The 20,526-nt window shown below is 43.9% G+C and overlaps 2 protein-coding genes across 8 annotated transcripts in view; one reads left to right on the top strand and one right to left on the bottom strand.

Moving 5' to 3' along the window:
- The first annotated feature begins 1,146 nt into the window (after positions 1–1,146).
- On the top strand, positions 1,147–12,867 carry LOC142845690 (fas apoptotic inhibitory molecule 1). Of its 7 annotated transcripts, XM_075964902.1 has the most exons (7): positions 1,190–1,342; positions 4,064–4,238; positions 5,736–5,792; positions 6,647–6,779; positions 7,085–7,313; positions 10,902–10,951; positions 12,471–12,867. In XM_075964902.1, exons 3-7 carry the CDS (start codon positions 5,749–5,751, stop codon positions 12,618–12,620), a joined length of 606 nt encoding a protein of 201 aa, XP_075821017.1. In that variant the 5' UTR covers positions 1,190–1,342; positions 4,064–4,238; positions 5,736–5,748; the 3' UTR covers positions 12,621–12,867. The 7 variants fall into 7 exon arrangements, with proteins under 7 accessions (XP_075821015.1, XP_075821017.1, XP_075821016.1 ...); XM_075964900.1 differs by lacking the exon at positions 4,064–4,238 and having other exon boundaries at positions 1,147–1,342; XM_075964901.1 differs by lacking the exon at positions 4,064–4,238 and having other exon boundaries at positions 1,190–1,389.
- A 3,684-nt stretch (positions 12,868–16,551) lies between these two features.
- The window catches only part of LOC142846719 (coxsackievirus and adenovirus receptor homolog), a 29,019-nt gene continuing 25,044 nt past the window's right edge, over positions 16,552–20,526 (bottom strand). Inside the window, exons 7-9 of the mRNA XM_075967550.1 lie at positions 19,249–19,453; positions 19,052–19,123; positions 16,552–16,707 (exon numbers count right to left, since the gene is read on the bottom strand). Coding sequence (XP_075823665.1) covers positions 19,119–19,123; positions 19,249–19,453 — 210 coding nt within the window. The 3' untranslated portion in view covers positions 16,552–16,707; positions 19,052–19,118. The remainder of the gene's footprint in view (positions 16,708–19,051; positions 19,124–19,248; positions 19,454–20,526) is intronic.

Raw genomic sequence — 20,526 nt, 5'->3', positions numbered from 1 at the left:
TGCAATTGGCCTTCTCAACCTTCTGAGTACTAACTAGATGCTGTATCCAAGCAGTGGAAGCCAAATGTGAGGCTATTACTGATTATACAGTGGGACTCTCTTAAATATCAACCAAACAAGTACAAAACGCTCCCAAACCAAGATCTTTATCAACCTTTTTTGTTTTGTTTGTTTTTCTAGACAGAGTTTCTCTGTGTAAGAGTTCTAGCTGTTCCGGAACTCACTTTGTAGACCAAACTCACTTTGGAGAGTTCAGGTTGGCCTTGAACTCACAGAGATCCTCCTGCCTCTGCCTCCCAAGTGCTGGACTTAAAGGCATGCACCACCATGCTTGGTCAAACTTTTTTTTTAATCTCTGAATTGATTTGTTTTCTTTACTTTATAATATTTATTTGTAGATTTATTTGTAGATTTTTCCCCCCAGACTATGCAATTGTTTGCCTGAGCTTTTACAATAGCCCTGGATTGCAATCGAGACAATATAGTGTTTGTGTGTGTACACGAATTATATATATCTTTAAAATAAAAGAAATAAGTTAAGTAGCAGTCAATCCCAACACTTGAGAGGCAGAGGCAGGCAGATCTCTGTAAATTCAAGGCCAGCCTGGTCTACAGATTCCAGGTTCCAGGACAGCCAGAGAGGGCTACACAGGTTACCCAGGACCTCACCCAGGATAGCTATGTGCCCCATCATTGAGCACTATCCCCAAGGTCTAACTGTCAGGAAGAGAAATTCAAGCATCTCACTTAAAGGAAAGGCTATGAAACAGGGAGAGGAGACAAGCAAAAAATCTCTGGGCTAAGACATCATCTGCGGTTGCGCAGAGATGAACACAGACGTGTTCCAGAGGCTGGACTTTTCCACCTAAAATGATCGCTCGTATTGCAAGGAATGGAAGGCCAGCTGGACTGTGAAAACAAAGGGTGTCTGCAGAGGAGCTGCCCAACCAGGAGGTGCGGGTTATCCCTAAGGCTACAAGCAGAGGGCAGTACCAAGACACTACCACCCGTAAGTCCTAGCGGCTGCGGGGCACACAACGGGGCGCACAGGAGAAGCGGGATTGGCTCCAGTTCGGAGAATAGGCGGGGCCTCGGGAGGCGGACATCGGGTATTGGCTCTCGCGCGGTTGATGGGTGGGGCCTCTGGAGGGGGTGTGTGTGGTGGGGTCTCGCACTTGCGCAGGCTCAGTCGAGCAGTGGGTGGGTGTCTCCGTGAGCCCGGAAGGCAATAGGAGGCTGGGACCCCGGCAAATGCGGATGCGGGAGCCGGGCGGGCGCGTCCGCGGGAGCTAGCGGCTGACTGCACAGCAGGATCAGGAGCCCGTGGCCTGGCGCCGGGCAAGTGAGCGCGGGAGGTGGCACTGGAGGTTCGGGCGGGCTGGCTCCGAGGTGCGCGGCGCTCAGGCCTCGGGCGGCAGATTACGATCCGCGTTGGGCTCAGGGCAGGAGGCCCCAGAGGGCGTGGGTGAGGGGCGGCCGGGCCGGTCAGTGTGGAAGCCCCGCATCTGCCGACCCTCAGGTGCAGCTTTCGCGGTGCGATCCGAGGTTCTCCGGCTTCGGAGCGGTTAGAATCTGGTTGCAGCAGCACACGCGTCCCGTGTGGCCTTGACCGAAATACCCAGGGGAGGTGTGAACCAAACACACGCCTCTTCTCCCGGTGGTTGCGCGAGGCCAAGCTTACCCTGCTGTAGGTACTCCGTGGACGGGAGCTCTTGGGGAGCAGCCCGCTGCAGCATTCTTGCTGGCTCTGGCTAGTTCTTTCGTGCAGGTTGGCATTGGGGATACTTTTATTTCTGAACCTTTCTAATGTTGTAATACTATCAACTGGAGTTGCTTAATGCAGGAGCCTGTTATTTTACAGCGGCCAGAGTGGGATTCTGTAGTCTCTTCCTAGAATTCTGTAGTTTCCCCTTGCGAAGGCTGACTTGGAAACCTGTCTCAGGTATGGAATGAATTAGTTTAATGAAACTCAGCCAATTCACACTTTGCTCAAGGTGGAAGATCACTGGTGGGACCGGCAACGTGAGTTGTTTTGCTGTTTAACCGATCTAACGTGGCATTTAATCTGTCACCTGTAACAGCGTGTAAACACGAATATAAAATCCTCTACATTACAACCAATGCTCAAGCAAATATTGTGGGCGGTGTTAGTTACTGCCTGGTGAAGTCATCATAATTAACTGAATGGATATTTGGAAATACAGTTTCTAGTAAAATCATCTCCACAGAGTCCGAGTGCTTAGCAGGTCGTTAGTCATTTGGGAGTTGTTGGCTGCTTTGTAAGGTTGTATGTTAAAAGCAGACCTGTGCAGGTATTGATGGTGGCGCACGACAGAGTGGTAGCATTAGGCTTTAGATCTGAATGCAGGCACGGAACAAAGGGGAAACTGAAAGGTTTCCTATGCACTGTATTGCCCACAGCCAGAGTGATAAAAACAAACAAACAAAAACCCACAACTATTGGGCCAAGAGAGCAACTCCAGCGAACTTTTAAAGTGCTGAACTTGGGATGAAATGTGTAAGGTCACAAGAATAGTGGAAGTTCTGGGGAAACTTGTAGTGACCCAAAGGAAGGACTCTTGAGTTGTTCTGAACGTGTTCTCTACATTGTATGAGATTTGTTGCTGAGGATTATTTAGAGATGGGATGCTGTGGAAGAAGCTTCTTTACACCCAGGGCCCTCTTGGCCATGTGGGAAAGTTGAGCAGGTTAAAGTAAGAACCTAGGAAAAGCAGTGAGTGTCCTTTAGAGGGGTGTCTCCTTCCTGCGATTTCCCCACAGTGAGGGAGAGGGGTGAGCCCATTGGGTTTCACTGTGACTTTTCTTTTAGAAATTGTATGGCTGGGTTGTGGCAAGGTCTAATCCTTCTGTAGAAAACACTTTATGGTTTCTCGCTCCTTGAAAATGTCTCAGGAGTCGAAGCTTCACAGCCTTTCAGAAGCCACAAATGCTGATAAAGGTTCCGCAGCTTTTAAAAGAGGAGTTTTAAGCCTTCAGGAGCAATGACAAATGGTTAAGAGGGCTGCTGCTGTGGCAGAAGACCAGAGTGCAGAGGTGCACATCCACCTGTATGTAACTCCAGGTTCAGGGGCCCTGCCATCCTCTTACAGCCTCCATGGGATTCGTAGTTATGTGTGTGTGTGTGTGTGTGTGTGTGTGTGTGTGTGTGCACGCACACACACACACACACACACATTTAAAAATAATAAAAACAAAAAATTAAGTCTTTTGCTTAAAAACAGCAGATAACATAGAAAAACTGGGGCTGGAGAGATGGCTCAGTGGTTAAGAGCATTGCCTGCTCTTCCAAAGGTCCTGAGTTCAATTCCCAGCAACCACATGGTGGCTCACAACCATCTGTAATGAGGTCTGGTGCCCGCTTCTGGCCTGCAGAAACTGTATACGTAATAAATAAATAAATAGAAAAAAAAATAGAAAAACTGAAGTGCTGCTGACTTTCATTAAAGCAGCCTTTTTCTTATTTGACCATATCTATAGAAAAAACACATAGAAATTAGTTTTGTATTGATTTGTGAATTTGTGTTTTGCCAATTTGATATACACAAATATAATTTGTCAGGTAGTTGCTTACTCTGATCATTTTATATAAATGGTCACATATAAATCCTAAGATTAGAGAGTGAAAAAAAAATCACAATTTTTTTTTGTGTGTATGTTTTTTCCAGACAGGTTTTTTCTGTGTAGCCTTGGCTGTCCTAGAACTCACTTTGTAGACCAGGCTGGCCTCAGACTCACCGAGATCCACCTGCCTCTGCCTCCTGAGTGCTGGAATTAAAGGTTTGCGCCACCCTGGCAGGCTTAAAATCACTAATCGCTAAATATCTATGAATAATTGTTACATGTATGAATATCTGTTAATAGCTTAGAATGTTTTAGATAAAACATAATCTTGGTTTTTAACTTCCCTTTGAACTCACTGTGGAAGACTCACTGTCTTCTTTCCTTCCTTCCTTCCTTCCTTCCTTCCTTCCTTCCTTCCTTCCTTCTTTCTTTCTTTCTTTCTTTCTTTCTTTCTTTCTTTCTTTCTTTCTGTTTTAAATAGGATCTTTCTACATAGCCCTGACTGTCCCAGAACTCAACCTGTACTCCAGGCTGGCCCCAAACTCACAGAGATCTGCCTGCCTCTGCCTCCCAAGTACTGGGATCAAAAGCGTGCTCCATCACACCAGTGACTCGGTGTCTTTTATGCTTGGATTAGAAAAGGTGTTATAATCAAGGTGATTCCATGAGTCATCTTTTTAAAAAACTTACTTTTAAATTATGTGCGTATGTATGCGGGGGGTACCCGCATGCACTCGAGTGCAGGTGCCCTCAAAGAGTCTTGAAGAAGACAGCAGGCCCTCCTAGTGCTGGAGTTACAGGTGGTTGTGAGCTGCCCGACCTGGGTGGTAGGAACAGAACTAGCGTTCTCTGGAAGAGCAGTACGTGTTCTTAACCCCTGAACCGTCTCCCTAGCCTCCATGCCTTTAGTGCATCTTAGTAGTACTTGGAGTTCTTTATAATCCAAAATACACCAACAGTTTTAGGTTTGAGTGGCGAACAATCTAAAAGTTGTATAATAGCAAAATTTGAGTGCCATCCCTTCCTTCTCTCTGATTTTCAGAGATTGCCTCCAGCAGTTATATCACACCCCTGACTGTATTCCATTGCCATGCATAGAAACCTTTCTTCTTCTCTAACATCTTGGGAAAGCAATCTGTGGCTCCCGACTTTTTCCAAAAGGGGTTGACAGTCTCTCACTGTTGAGCGCCTTTGGTCATCCAAGGGGCGAAGGCACTCGTTGAGGAGAGTGTTAAAACTGGGCTAGGCCTGGGGAGCAAAACACAGCCAAATCCCTAATAGCTTTGCAGGAGCAGGCTGCTCGCTGTAGCTCTGTCATACGCGCCTCCTGTGCCTGTTAGCGTCTGCGCGCTTCTGTTAGTTCCTTAGTGCTGCAGCCTCTCCGTGCTGTGTTTACTGCGCACCTAAGTGCAGACGCACTCTGCCTTGTGAAACCAACCCCGAAGCAGTGCCTTCCTTGTGCGGTCCTGGTCTCTGCTTCTAGGTGAGACTCTCTGATAAACTGAATGAGTCTTCAGACTGTGGACCTACTAGCTTGTGTAAACGAGTAAATAAACTTTGCTCCCACACAGCAGGCCAGCATATCCACACACATTCACAATTCCTTTGGAGGAAACTGGTTTAAATTATGTTTTCGCTTTCTAAAATCTAACTATAAAATTGGGTTTTAAATTTCACCCTGAATATTGATGCTGCCATCGTGTTTGCTTTGGAGGTTTCCGTATTCACTGGGCCAAGCTGTTTGTCTAACATTGATGTGCTCCCTGAAGCACTGCCGCAGACCCACGGGGCTTCTGTGTTCCAGGCTGAGACACTCGGGAGTGGGACTGGCCTTAGCCTCTAATGTGCAACTCAAAGATGATGTAATATTCCAGATAAACTCGGGTTTATTACCCTGTTTTAATAAACTTATTTTTAAGAAATTATAAATGCTTAAGATAGAAAAGTGGAATTGGCTAATTTGTGTGTTCAAACTCTTTCTGAAAACAAAGCCTGCCTCTCTGCTGTACTTAACTGTAGCTTCATCAGAGCATGCAGGCAACTTCTGAAAGGATTGCAAAGTTTAAAAAGCCCTTTGTAGCTGTCTTTGTTGCTCCCAACCTCTCTCTGCTGCTTTCTGCTTTTCTCTTTCCTGGCTGCTAATTGGATTGCAGACTGTTGCTAACCATGGCATCTGGAGATGACAGTCCTATCTTTGAAGATGATGAAAGGTAAATGCTTTGTTTTGCAATAAAACTAGCCTTTGACAGTCCTGGAATTGTTAGGATAGGTCTGGAGAGTTCGGTGTCTGTTGGAGGCATGGTCTGTGTCATTGCAGAAGGCAGAGTCTGCTTTCTGACTTACACGAGGATGTGGCCACCGTATATGTGGCATTGTCTTCCATCGATTCTTGGCACAGAAGTCATGCATGCAGAACATTATTTAGAGCATGCAAAGTAAGAGCAAAGATTAAAACGAGCAAAGAAGGAAACACAGAGAGAGCGGTGTTGGAGTCGGAGTCCTGGATTTGCAGCCAGCTGTGACCCCATTATTGCAGAACATGTTACTTCTCAAAACTAATAATCTGTATCAGTATCAAATTCTTCCATTACAGTTTTTGAATACCAAATTGGAACAGCTTTTTTGTTGTTTTTGTTGATGTTAAAACAAATCCCAAGGCACTGGTTCTGAAAAGTTTGAAGAGTTTTTGTTTGGGATTGATCTGATCTGAAAAAGGAAAAACACGTTTTTTGTGGAGATGGTCATCAAGTGGAGACTTTTACTGACCTTTCCCTGTACTAGACCAGCCTAGCCCAGAGTGCTGGCAGGGATTAAGTCTTAATCTTATTAGCATTAAGGTGACTTTGGGATTATTAGACTATACCTGTGCATAGTTGTCTCTTGAGGAATGAGCCAGTGAGAGAGAGAAAACAGTTACATGTACTGTGAGTGGGATATCAAGAAATATCATTTTATTATTTTATAATTTTAGGACCTTTGAAAATCTGGTATTGTCATGGTGGGAGAATTTAGTCATTCTCTTACTGTTTTTGCTCATTTTAATGGCTTTGTTTTATTCCTTTAGCCCTCTTTATAGCCTGGAAAAAATGACAGACCTTGTAGCTGTGTGGGACGTTGCATTAAGTGATGGAATCCACAAGATTGAATTTGAGCATGGGACCACATCCGGCAAACGAGTTGTGTACGTGGATGGGAAGGTAGGAAAACGTGTGATTTTGTACAATGTGACAATGAAGCTTGGTTTTGTCAGTGTAGCTTCTTAAAAAGTAAGGATTTTTTTTCTGACTGTGGTTGTTTTTCATTTATATGGTTGTTACAGAATACGCAGACTATAACATCTAACATTTAAACTTAGAATGACCACTTTGTGGAACCTTGACATGAAATAATAAAAATATAAATAGTATTGCCATTTGGACAGTCTTAATTTTTACATTATTTAAAAAATTAAATACTAAATTTTCTGTTTGCATTTATGAAACTTTTATACATTATTATCTAGGAAGAAGTAAGAAAAGAATGGATGTTCAAGTTGGTGGGCAAAGAAACCTTCTGTGTTGGAGCTGCAAAAACCAAAGCCACCATAAATATAGATGCTGTCAGTGGTTTTGCATATGAGTACACGCTGGAGATCGATGGGAAAAGCCTTAAGAAGTACATGGAGAACAGATCAAAGACCACCAACACCTGGGTGCTGCACTTGGACGGCGAGGACTGCAGAGTGGTTCTGGGTGAGTCGGGGCTGCTTCTGCAGAACCCTTTGGCCTTGATGATGTCCTGCCCCACAGACTGCTGTGGGCGCTTTCACTTGAGAGGAAATGTAAGCCCAGTTGTACTTCTCCCTTCCTGCAGGAATGGGGAGTCATTTAACCCACTGGGTTTTGTATATAGTGTCGTAATTGCAGGCACTGATTGTTTGGTTTTTCTCTTTATAAATAAAAAGCAGTTAGAAATTTAAGATCCATCACTAGGGCAAGCATCTTCAGCAGGTAATAGTAGGTCTAGGGTTCCATTAGATCTGAGCCATCCAAGTCCAGCTAAAAGTAGGCTTTTAAGAAGTAACCTTTTCACTATTCTGGTATCCCCATATTATGAAATTAAAATGGTTTAATAAATCATCTTAATTCATTTATTTAGATCCTATTTATTAACTGCCTCTGAAAAGGAAGGTAGTCTGTCTACCAGGGATTGAGGATGCACAGACAGAAGGAACTTTGACCGTGCCGTAGTGGTCCACATTCTAGTTGGATGCTAGCAAATAGGGTTTTTGTTTGAATTTTTTTTTAGATGAGAAAATGTTTATTATCTGATAAATCACATAAAAAATCTAAAAGCCAGGCATGGTGGCTCATACCTGAAATACCGACCCTCCAGAGACTGAGACAGGAGAACCAGAAGGTTGAAGTTAACTGGGCTACAGAGTAAAACTATCCTTAAAATGGGGGGAAGAAAATAAAAGAACCTAAATTAATTACTTACTATAAAAAGTCAGCTTAGCTTGTGGTGTGACCTGGGTTTTGCTGATTGAATACCTGTGGATTGTTAAACTCTTCCATATTTTCTGCAAAGTGATACCTAACTGAAGAATTGTCAGATTGAGTTTTTATTGGATTTTCTTTCTGGTAAAACCAACTTACAGTTTGCTGGTATCTTGAAGCATACAGTTTATCATTCTCTTTCTCTTCTGTATTAGTAGATTCTGGAGGAACAGAATCTAATAGAGTGAACGTGTGTGTGTGTGTGTGTGTGTGTGTGTGTGTGTGTGTGTGTGTGTGTATGAGAGAGATTTATCAGATTGGCTTATCTGCTATGGTCTGGGTATTCCACTAATGTCGGTCCCACACTGGCGAGGCTGAAGTTCTGGTTCATTCGGTGAATCTGATGCCTTAGCAGTACGCCACTGAAGGCCTGGAGAACTCTTGGAGACCCCACTGGTCTCAGTCCACAGTGGAAGCCTGCTGAAGCTGGGCCCTGATATCACTGAAGGATGACGCAGCAGCATCAGGGTGGATACACTTACGTAGAGCGAAGGCAGAGCTTCCTTTAACCCTTTGCACCAGGGGTTGCCACTGGGACGTGCCGCCCACATTCAGCTTGGATCTTCCCAATTACCTGATCAGGAACGTTATGACATGCCCAGTGGCTTACCTTCTGGTTAGTTCCAGATCCAGATAAGTTGACACTAGGATTAAACGTAATACTCAATGCCTAGACCATTCATCCATCAGTTGTTGCCAGCTCTGGTTCTTGGATTTCTTCATTCTTCACTTCCTATCTAGACGTTTGTCTAACTAGAAACTCCCAGTCACATGCCCGTTGCACAGACCCGCATTTCCTGTAGAAGTGCAACATAGCTTTGCTACTCCCTGCAGTCTCCAGCCTTCAAACTGCTGAATTGTTTCCAGTTTTAAATCATTGTTAACACAGAAATAAACAATTTACTTCACTGTAGTACGTTGCAGTTACCATGTTCATTAATCTTTAAAATGTCCCTTATTGGGAGAGGGGAATTTGTGTACGTGTGTGTTTATTCTGAGACTGGGTTTTGCTCTGTCTCTGCTGGCCTGGTGCTCACTGTCACCCAGGCTGATTTGAAACTTTTGTTAATACTCCTGCCTCTGCCTCCCAAATGCTTGGATAACAGGTTTGAGTCATAAAAATGTACGGTTTTGAACCACTGAGGGACTCCTTGTTCAAGTGGTCCCTGAATCCTTGTTTATAACAGTAGCAGAATTATAGTTATGAAGTAGCAACAAAATAATTTTATGGTTGGGGGTCGCTACAACCTGAGCAACTGTGCTAAAGGGTCGCATCATTAGGAAGGCTGAGACCCACTGAGCTAGAGAGCCAATGCAATTGAATATTTTTTGTTCTGATTGTTGAAATGGCCTCAAAATCCAGTGCTGGCTCATTATTATATGACATTGCTTATGTATGTCCATGGTCTTTCAAATGTATTCTATTTTTCGTTTATGGTTTTGGATTAGCCATGTTCCTCATGGGCACATCAGAGAACCCTTGTAGATAATTTGGATAATCTGAATATGTGTGCACATTCAGTAAATAGACTAATGGCCAGTTCTCACTGCCACTGTCATTGGTCTCAGCACTGGATGCTCAGCTATGTATTGAAATCTGCCGGGTTTCCCTGCATCTGACCATGAGGGAATCACATTCAGACTGCCTTTGGGGTGACCAACCCTGCACATACCTTGAGGTCACCACTGCCTTCCCCTTGTCACATTTAGCCCACCTCAAAAACTCCCTGTAGTTTAAATGAAGCGCCATCTGACTGAGGAAGTATTGAGAAGAGAGGCCCCTTTGGCTTGTGCCCCTGCCGCAGGTGGCCTGCCAGTCACACCCTTGGCTGGACCTTCACACATGACCCATGGGCAGCCTTGTCCTTGGAGCCTGGTGCCCATGCAGGTCACAAACACAGGCTCTCGCTCTGCTTCCTCATCGGGCTCCTTGGAGATCACAGTCTTCTTCCAGCCAACTCTTGGGACACTAATGTTGACCGGCAGTGTTGGGGACTCCCACCTGGCAGTCAACTATGGTAGCAAACTGCGGCATGAGGTTGCCGCAGCAGCCCTGTGTTCCCTGTGTCTCCACACTGTAGAGTGCACATGCTTAATCTATTTTTTCTTACAATCTAATAGTATTTCCAAAGTAAAATGACTATAAAATAGGATTATTGTCCTGTCCAGCAAGCAGCTAAAAGCTGAGTTCCTACTGTCTGCCTTCTGCAAACCCAAGGCCTATGGTCGTTACGCCATCATCCAGGGAGCTCTGTCAGTGCGGGAGGCAGAAGTCATCTAGTCAGTGAGGCTAAATCACATTTCCGATGTTGGTTTTATTTGTTAGTCAGTTTCCTAGGAACCAGGTCCTCCTCATTCCCTCATTCGTTTGTCTGTAACCCCTTTAAAAAGATTGTCCTTTAGAATCTGTTTTAACAAGATTTTTATCACGCTGTGATGAGACTGTGACTTTCTCTTAAAAGATTTCTAAGTCAAGCATGGTGGTACACACCTTAATCCCAGCACTCTGTGAGTTTGAGGCCAGCCTGGTCTTCCGATTTTAGGACAGCCAGAGCTACACAGAGAAATCCTTTCTCAAATCTCAACAAAAGAAAAGATTTTTAAAAACCTGGTTTCATGTATGAACAGAGTTTCTTCAAATTTTGAGTTTCAAAGATGTTGAAAGTTTTGAGTTTTAGAACAGCGATTGCAGTTTAGAAATATAGTGAATTCAGCTTTTAAAAAAAGAGGTTTACCTTTGATATAGAACTATAACTTTTGGAATTTATGTTGCTTTTACAGAGAAAGATACTATGGATGTATGGTGCAATGGCCAAAAAATGGAGACAGCAGTAAGTTACCATTTACGTATTCCTAGTGTGTGTGACTAACAGTTCCTCATTCTAGACAAGGGGTTTGGCTGTGGGGAGGATGAGAGCTGCGGTTGGGGTCAACTGCCAGACATGCACAAGGGCTTGAGTTAGGATTCCCAGTGCCATGTAAAAGGCATATTCATACACACACACAGAACATCTGTAACTCTAGTTCCAAGGGGTCCAGTGCCCTCTTCTGACCTCCGCTGGCACCAACCACACATGTGGTGCACAGACATACATGCGGGCAAAGTATGCAGACACATAAAATTTAAAAATACATAAAAATAAAACTTGGGGTTTTTTTTGTTGTTTTTTTCTTTTGAGACAAGGTTTCTCTGTGTAGCCCTGGCTGTTCTGCTGTCCTGGAACTCACTCTGTGGACCAGGCTGGCCTTGGACTCAGAGATCCACCTGCCTGTGGTATCAAAGGTGTGCACCACAACACCTGCTTCTCAAAGCGTTGTTGTTGTTGTTGTTGTTAAAATGAATCTTAACACAGTAAATCAAGGCTAGGGTTGTAGCTCAGTAGTAGGGCACTCATCTAGCTAACACGTGTGAGACCCTCAGTTCTGTCCTCACCTCTGAAAAACTGACAGTAAGGCGGGCTTCTAGAAAGTATTAATGTATGTCATTTGTACAGAATAATGGTTTTCAGTAAGTACATGTGACTTTAAATAAAGTAAAATCTATGATCCGCTTGTTGTTAGTAACTGGCAGGAAGCCAGTGTGAAGACAGCCCTCTGTAACCCCACTGCCTGCTTGGAGCTCCAGCGGCAGAAGCGTCCAGGCAGCTTCCCTATCTCAGCCTGCGCTGATCTGCAGCATGCCCAGACTGCCACACTCCCATGTAGCATCTGCTGTTTTCACCCCAGTATCGTCACTAATGGGTGAAATTGCCAAGAAGGAACTTGGAGAGACTGTGTTAGCAACCTTTGTGTGGCCTTCCACAGGCTCCTTCAAAGTGCCCCAGGGCATGCCTGGGTGGGCTTACAGTACATACCCTCTTACAGTACATGATCAGAGCTGTTGGTTACACTGAGTGTGTGCTAACCATACGCCTGGAGAAGTCACCTGTCTCTGCCTGTCTCCTGAGCTCTGGTGGGAACTCTTCTGTCTTACTGGACAGGCTTTCAGCAAGTTATTAAATTTGCTGCTCTTCAGTTTCTGTATCTATAAAATGAGGATAATAATATCACTTATGGCAGCTCTGTGACACGATGCCCCTATGCTAGGATAGTGCACGTGACTGAGAATGTTTTTGACACGCTCATCGTTCTTAGTTTTGTAAACATTGTCCACACTGCAGACACAGAACTTTCTTCTCCTGAAACTTAAAATCTCTCTAGATTTTGAAAATTACAGCAAATCACAGGGCTCTAAACATAATCTTTGGACTCTGATTTCAAAGTTTGGCATTACGACCGGCACTTTTTAGATGATGTCAGTGCTCTGACAAGTATTTCTGGACACTGATGCTTCCTCCCTTGCTGTCCTAGGGCGAGTTTGTAGACGATGGGACCGAAACACACTTCAGTATTGGGAACCATGATTGTTACATAAAAGCCGTGAGCAGCGGGAAGAGAAGAGAAGGGATCATCCACACACTCATTGTGGATAACAGGGAGATCCCAGAGGTCTCTCAGTGACTGCTTCTGAATGAGTTCTGGGCTGAAGAGGTGACGTCAGGACTTGCTAATGACTGTGGTAATTAAATGTGTTCATGCTGTACATATCTGTAGATTTAATCTGCAATGTTTTTATTTTTATCTTTTGTTACTTGAAACTGTAATATTCTAATGGTCAAGAAAAATGGAATCATAAAAATTTATTTTTTAACTAATGTGTTTCTAATTCAAATGGAAAATAAAATATGGACCCAAACCACTAACATCTCACCACAGTAACCTTGACTACAGTAAACACTGTAAAATAAAATGGTGCTGCTGGCTGTGGCCTACAGTGGGTTTGTTTTCATGTCTCACATGCGCAGGTAGGTTGGCCTGTATTTGAAGCAGCTGGTTCATAATCATGCAATTTGTGTAACCAGAGAAAACAAAAAGCATTTTCTGTCTGAAAACATGAAAAAAAATCCGATAATGTCATATAAGAATTTAATTTAGGTGCTAGAGAGATGGTTTAGCAGTTAGGAGTTCATGGTGCCCTCTTGAGGAGGACCTGGGTTCCATTCCCAGTATCCACACGGTAGCTCACAACCATTTGTAAATTCCAGTCCTTGGTGATCTAACACCCTATTTTGGCCTCCAAGGATTATCAGATATGCATCTGGTGAACATACATACCATCAGACAAAACACTTATATACATAAAATAAAAATAAATCACTCAAAAATGAAAAGATTTCCATTTATCTGGGTGTGGTGGTATATGTTGTTAATTCCTGTACTTGGGAGGCAGAGGCAGGCTGGTTTCTGTATTTTGCGGGTCAGCTCGTAGGATAGCAAATTCCAGGCCAGCCAGGGCTGCATTGTGAAAACCTTGTCTCAAAAAAGAAAGGAAGAAAAGAGATGGTTAAATAGGAAGGTGCCTGCCACCAGCCCAGTGACCTGTGTCCAGTCCCCAGGACCATGGCAGAAGGGAGAACTGATTCCTCGAAGTTGTGCTTGGATGTGTGCTCTGTGGCACGTGAGCCCAAATCCATACCCACAAAGTTAATTTTTTAAAAACTGAATTTAGAATGTGGGTTTATGAAGAGGTTGCTTTATTTTCATTTGTATATGGGAGGAAATAAAGAGAAAAAGAAATCTCACTTACATGGACTGTGTCAATCAGAAGAGAGTACTGCTCCTGTCCACGGCTAGACTGCTCTCCCGTGGTTTGCCTCCCTGCTCTTTGTAAGTCTTTCGTGCCTGGCACCCACTGTGCCCACATCTGAAGGTCAGAAGACAACCTCAGGTGTGGTCCCCACTGTTACACCACAAGACCGACTCTGATGTAGAAACAGAGTCTTTATTCACTCGTTAACTCGGGTCCCTGTGCCCATCTGAAGCAGCACAGGAGAGACCCAGGGCAGAAAACAGGTTTATATAGGGGCAGAGGCTTGGGGAATTCCAAGCCCTGGGGCTTGTGATTGGCTGCCCCCTAGTGGTGAGGGGAATTCCAGACTTCCAAGCTTCTGATTGACCGCAGTCCAATGATGTAAGGGTAATTCCCAACTGTCGGTAACTGCCTTAGGCTTTGATTGGTCTGTTTTCCCTGTTCAGGGATTGGCTGGTTTCAAGTCACGGGCAGAGATGGCTCCCTTTCTGGAGCCAAACTGTGTTTCTTTCTCTGGTTCTTTCTACCTTTTTAGCCTTAATTTGGGGGCCAAGGCAACTATCTTTGGTATGTCCTGAATCTAGGGACTTCGTGAGTTCTTTTGGCCCTAGTTTCAGGGTCCGGGGACTTTTCTCTGGCTCTAGGTTTGGGGACAAACTGTCTCTTCCCCGGCTCTGGTCCCGTTTTCAGGGTGTGTTTCTTTCCCTGGCTCTGAACCTGGAGCCAAGCTGCTTGGGGGTTGTGCTAGGGCTATGGACTTACTGAATCTGGGGACCTGGGCCTCTCACTCACCTTCCACTTGGTTTGAGACCAGTCTCTTGTTTGATGTTGGACAGGCATTTGGAGACCTAGGTGCAGGAAGAGGATGGACCCTAAATTTGCACTCCATTTATACATAAACACTGAGCGCCCCCAGTCGGAACCCCAAGCACCATTCTGCTGGCCCATAACAACCTGACAAGTTAGGTGAGAGCCAAACCAATTCAAGTGCCCACTCAACAAGGACGGAACAGATAATGTATCAAACGCAACCAAAAACCAAATCTCCAGATTAAGGTACTACCACAAAACACAAACAATATGAATGACCAAGATAAAACATCTCCAAAAGTGTGTATTCTCATATTCCCTGAGAAAAGCAAATTAATGACAAAAAAACAATTTCAAAATAGCTGTATAAATATTTTGAAGGAACTCAGGATATGAATGAATGCCAGAATGAAGACGGAAAATAGTTGAATGAAATAAAGGAAGCAATTCAACATATGAAAATTGAATTGAAGAGAATTTCTGAAGAAAAGTCCAAATGAAATAAAACTCAGAATCAAAAATTCAGTAAATCAAATAGATGGTATGGGAAAGAGAATATCATGGCTTAAAGACAAGGTAGAGGTGTTTCTGGATAACTAAGTCGAAGAAAATGTTAAATCTAAAAAATAAATAAATAAAACCAAACCCATGAACAGAACATGCAGGAACTCCCAAACAGTGTAAGATAACAGAAACTGAATCACAGAGAAGAAGAAACCCAAGTCAAAGGCACAAAAATGTTTTCAACAAAATCATAGAAGAAAGCCCCCCAAATATAAGAAAAGAGAAATGGCTATCAGGGTGCTATGTATGTGCATAACACCAGTTAGACAGGGCCAGAAAAGAAATCCCCCGTGCCATATAGTAAAACTCTGACGTACAGAACAAGACAGGACACCGAAAGCTTCAAGAGAGAAACAAGCCACCTATAAAAGCAAGCCTGTGAGAGCAACCGACTTCTCAGTGAAGATTTGCCAGAAGGGCTTGGACTGATGACCTCAGATGCCAGCCGAGACTCCTGGACCCCACAACACTATCAGCTGTACTAGCAGGAGAGAACAGTCGCCACAACAGCCCACGAAAGGAATGTGTGAGCACTGAGCCACCTCGAAGAGGACATTGCGACAAACACTTTGATCGAAGAAAAGGATGAAAACCAGCAAGAGAACACCGGAATATATAAACAGTTTAAGAACAATCAGTCAAAAGATTTAAGAAAATGTAACAGTGATAGAAATTAATGCATGTCTTTGAACTGTAACTTATCATCTCAATTACCTACCCAATAATGAGACACAGACTAGCAGATTAGATTAGAAAAGCAAGATTCATTTTTTTTTACTGTCTCCAAGAAATATATGTGTGTTTGTGTGTATGTGCTTGTGTGCTTCTGTATGAGCCCCCTTCGGAAGCCAGAAAAGGACCCTGGATGCCCCAGAGCCAGCATTGCAGGCAGTTGTGAGCCAGCCAAAGTGGGGGGGGGGCTATGAGCTGAACCCCAGCCTAGGAAAGACCAGCAAATCTGTGATCTCCGGGTTCAGGTCAGAGACCCCAACTCAACAAAATCGGGTGGAGCGTGACTGAAGAACATGCATGCATGTGCACCACATGCAACACGCATGCAGACTCACACCAATAAAGCAAAATATACACATTAGTGCGAAACCTTCCGCACCCTGGGGGAGGCGCTTCCAGAGCTGAATTACAGGAGCCCAGCACCAGTACTGGAGAGCCACGGCTGTAATAAAGGACGGAGCAGGACGGTAAGCAAACTGTCGGTGTTTACACCTGTCCTCCAGAGAGCATGGAATGGAGCTAAAGCAATATTGTTTATTTGAAGGACTTACATTCTTTTTCCAAAGCTCAGAATTCAAATCATATTTGTTTTTATCAACTGATATCCAGAAAAATTAAACCTCTTATCTCCAAGATATTGGTGCCGGGTTCTCTAACATTAGAATACAGGGTGAACTGAAGACAGAGAGTCGAACAGAATTACGAGACACTGGTTTATTGTCACAAAGGGTTCTTTCGAGGTTGAAGGAGCACAGGAGCACACGGCACATTTCATGAGATTCACAGGATCAAATACTTGGCAAAACTTAATTAAAAGTTCAATTGATGTGATCTCTGGGGAAGATGATTAGCCTGAAAAGAAAGGCATTTGCTTAGGGAAAAGCAACTTGCCTAATAGGTATGATTTACATATGCAATAAAAATTAGAACTATCTTAAAAACCTCAACAATGCAAACCATTTACAGATACAAATATGCAATTCAAAGACTTGGGAGGTGAGGCAGAAGGAGCCCAACTTCAAGGTCAGCCAGGGGACCCTTAAAAAAGAAACCAATGGTACAGTTAAGAGTACATGCTATCCTTGAAGTGTAAGAAGTGGCTCAGTGGTTAAGAGCATTTGTTGCCCGAGGAAGGACCCAGTTTGAGTTCAGAACCCATATAGTGGCTCATAACCATAACTCTAGGTGCAGGGGATCCGACACCCTCTTCTGACCTCTGAGGGAACAAGGCATGTCTGTGGTGCAGACATACCTACATGCAGGGAAAACACATAAAACAAAGAAATCAAAGTATTTTTAAAGAATCTGCTGTCCTTATTGGAAAGCACAAACAGGTCTCTGCGCTGATATTCCTGCTCTGGAGGACAGCAGTGTTCATACGACTCCGACTCCCACATGCGACCCTTCTTCACCGTACCTTTGACGAGTCCATCAGATAGAAGGAACAAGGAACAGTTGGTGTGTGTGTATGCGAGGAGGGGCCCTGACTGTTTACTTCTAGGGTTGTGCCAGACAATCAGAAATACCTACAAAATATGTGCCCAAGCATCTTCTAAAACAAGAGACCTTAGGTCGCAGAACAAGAGCTTGCTGCTCTGATGGAGGACTAGCCACCACCCACCTGTATGAAGCCTATACAGTAAGGCGCTCACGTGTAATGCAGCTATCACCTTTCTGGTTTCTGAACGTGAGGGGATTGATATTGGCACATTACCCCATGATCCATAGAAAGAAAAGAAACCTCGCAGCCCGACAATCATAGAGTTCCCCTTTGTCCTCTTGACCATCAGCGAGAGAACTTCACCACCTCCCAGCCTGTCTCGTCTCCCACTTTAAGGATGAAAACAGTGATACCAGGAATGTGACATCACTGCCTGATGTGGACTGGCTTCTCCATCAGCTTTCTCCTCTGTTCCATCCCCAGCATCTAAACACCCAGCTCTGCACCATAGAAATCTCATCTGTCTTTATGCAACGAAAGCAAGAGCTCAGAGGGCTCCCGTGCAGCTCTGAAGGGCGACTCTGACACCCTACAGTGACGATTGAAGCTGTTTATGTTCAACACCATGTTCCAATACGCATAGTGTGTAGACTGAGGCCCAAGGAAATGTAGAAATGTGTTTAATTCTCAGAGCAAACTTAGAGGACTAGATCCAAAACGATAGTCACCATGCCATCTGCTGCGAAAAACTAATTTAAGAAGTGTTACATTTGTTTATGCTGTGGAACATTTGTTTGATGATGCACAGATGTGTTGCATTTTTTTATGCTGCATTTGTTTAACTCTGTGAAGCTGTGTTACTTTGCCTGCCTAAAACACCCGACTGGTTTAATAAAGAGCTAAAAGGCCAATAGCAAGACAGGAGAATGGGTAGGCAGGGCTGGCAGGAAGAGAAAATAAATATGAAGGGGGATCTGGGACAAGATATCAGGGAGCAAGAGAACAAGAAGAGGACACTAGGGGGCAGCCATGAGTAAGAGAGAACGAGAGACATACAGAAGTAAGAAAAGGAAAAAAGTCCAGAGGCCAAAGGTAGATGGGATAATTTAAGAAAAGCTGGCAAGATTTAAGTCAAGCAAAGGCCAGGGATTCATAAGTAAGAATAAGCGTCCGTGTGTGATTTATCTGGGAGCTGGGTGGCGGACCTCCAAAGAGTAAAACAAACAAACAACAACAGACAACAATGCAGTTTTCTGAGTCCAGGCTCAGGGTTCTTTCTCAAACAACAGTTTTGGAAATCATAAATGTAAGTCCCCGTCTCTGACCTCCATCTTTGGAGGCCCCACCCTTGTGCCTACCAAACCTTGTCCCCTCCTCAGAGAAGTGTCCAGGCAGCCTGCCAAGCCTTGCCCCCCCCCAGTCTATTTAAACTGCTCCCCAGAGAGTCCCTTCGTGGTCCCATGTCCGTCCCCTGTCTTCCCTCCCCCCTAGCCCTGTGGTCGTATTGGTGGTTTCCCCTCGTGGGTGGGGGGCACCCAAGAGCACAGAAATCCCATTAAACCTGGATATCCTTTAATTCAGCTTGTCGTGATTTGACTTGATTGGGATTTTTTGGTGTTGGCAGAGAGCTCACGTTAGGAAATATTCTTAACAGTAAAGGAGTTACTTGATTCTTATTTTTCTTATCTAAAAATGTGGTAGCTTTATGTTTTAAGATATGTGAGGACATTAGAAATACTTCAAAAGTTTACTTACAATTCTAGGGCCAGGGCTGTGGTACAGACAGAGCTCTTTCATAGGAAGCATGAGGCATGCTCCACTCCTATCCTGTCAAAAATGAGTAAATACAATTATTGGAAAAGATAAGTTTGTCTTACATGAATGTTTGATTTTAGTACCGTGACCTTTCACCCTGTTAGTGAGCCATCATTCTACCGACAACAGTAACTTACCAACAACTGTCAGCTGAATGGCTCTCTTAGCAGCACTGGCGCCATGGAACACTTCACACTGGTAGGTGCCAGCGTCAGAGAGCTGAACATTGGTTATATTTATAGATGCATCACCAGACCGGAGATCATTACTGGTAAACTTCACACGCCCTTTCATATCTTGATAGAAGCCATCATAAATTTTGTCTGCTAAACTTACAATAAACTAAAAGAAAACCAAAACATAAGAAAAAACAAACATAGGCGGAGGAAATGGCTCAGGGGTTAGACGCATGTAGTTCTCTTCCAGAGGACCCAGGATTGGGGCTTAGCACCCACATGGCAGGTCCCAGTGGCCTGTAACTTCATATCCCTGGGATTAAGCAGCCACTCTGGCCTCCACTGGCACTGGGCATGCACACGGTACACAGATGAACATAAAAACAAAAAGACTCACATGAAATAAAAAAGTAAATCTTAAAAAATCTTTTGTTAAAGCCTGCCTATACCATGTTATCACAGAATTTAAAAATGAAATAGAAATGAGAGATAAAAGAGAGAGAAAGGGAAGAAGAGAGAGAGAAAGTAAAGAGAACCAGAGAGGAGGCTCAGTAAATAAAGTGATGGACAAACACAAGAACCTGAGTTAGGAATCCAGAGCTAGTGTAAGAACCAGACATGATTTCACATTTCTGTAATCCTGCCCCTAGAGGCAGGGTTGGGGGCAAAGTCTAGGCACTGTGGCTAGTCTAGCCGTGGGTGAGTTCCAGTTTCAGTGAGAGATCATATCTCAAACATGTGATGAACAGAGAGCAGATGACACCTGACCTCCACCTCTGGCTTCCACATGCATGCTCACACATGTATACATGCATCTGCACACACATGTACTACATTACATACACAGGAAGAAGAGAAAGGAAGGAAGAAAGGAAAGAAGGAAGGAGAAGAGAAAGGAACATATTACAAGGAAACCTACACTACTTAAAAACAGAACGAGGAAGTAAAAATTGGCCAGTGTGGCCTGGGGTGTAGCTCCACAACCCTATTTTTTATTACTATTTTAAGCTTTTTTATTAATTTGAATCATATTTAGGTTGAGTCATGTGTGGTAGCACTCACCTATAATCCCAGCATGTACTGGGCTTTTTTCTTTTGGGCCACTAACCAGCTCCCAAATCATGGTGCAGAGACTTATTTTTAGTTTTGAATGCTCAGCCTAGCTTAGGCTCATTTCTGGCCAGCTCTTTTAAATTAAATTAACCTTTTTTTGGTATACTTTTTGTCTTGGGGCTTATT

The sequence above is a fragment of the Microtus pennsylvanicus genome, chromosome 3 (genome assembly GCF_037038515.1).
Source record: "Microtus pennsylvanicus isolate mMicPen1 chromosome 3, mMicPen1.hap1, whole genome shotgun sequence".
NCBI lineage: Eukaryota > Metazoa > Chordata > Mammalia > Rodentia > Cricetidae > Microtus > Microtus pennsylvanicus.
This window is presented reverse-complemented; position numbering and strand designations above follow the sequence as displayed.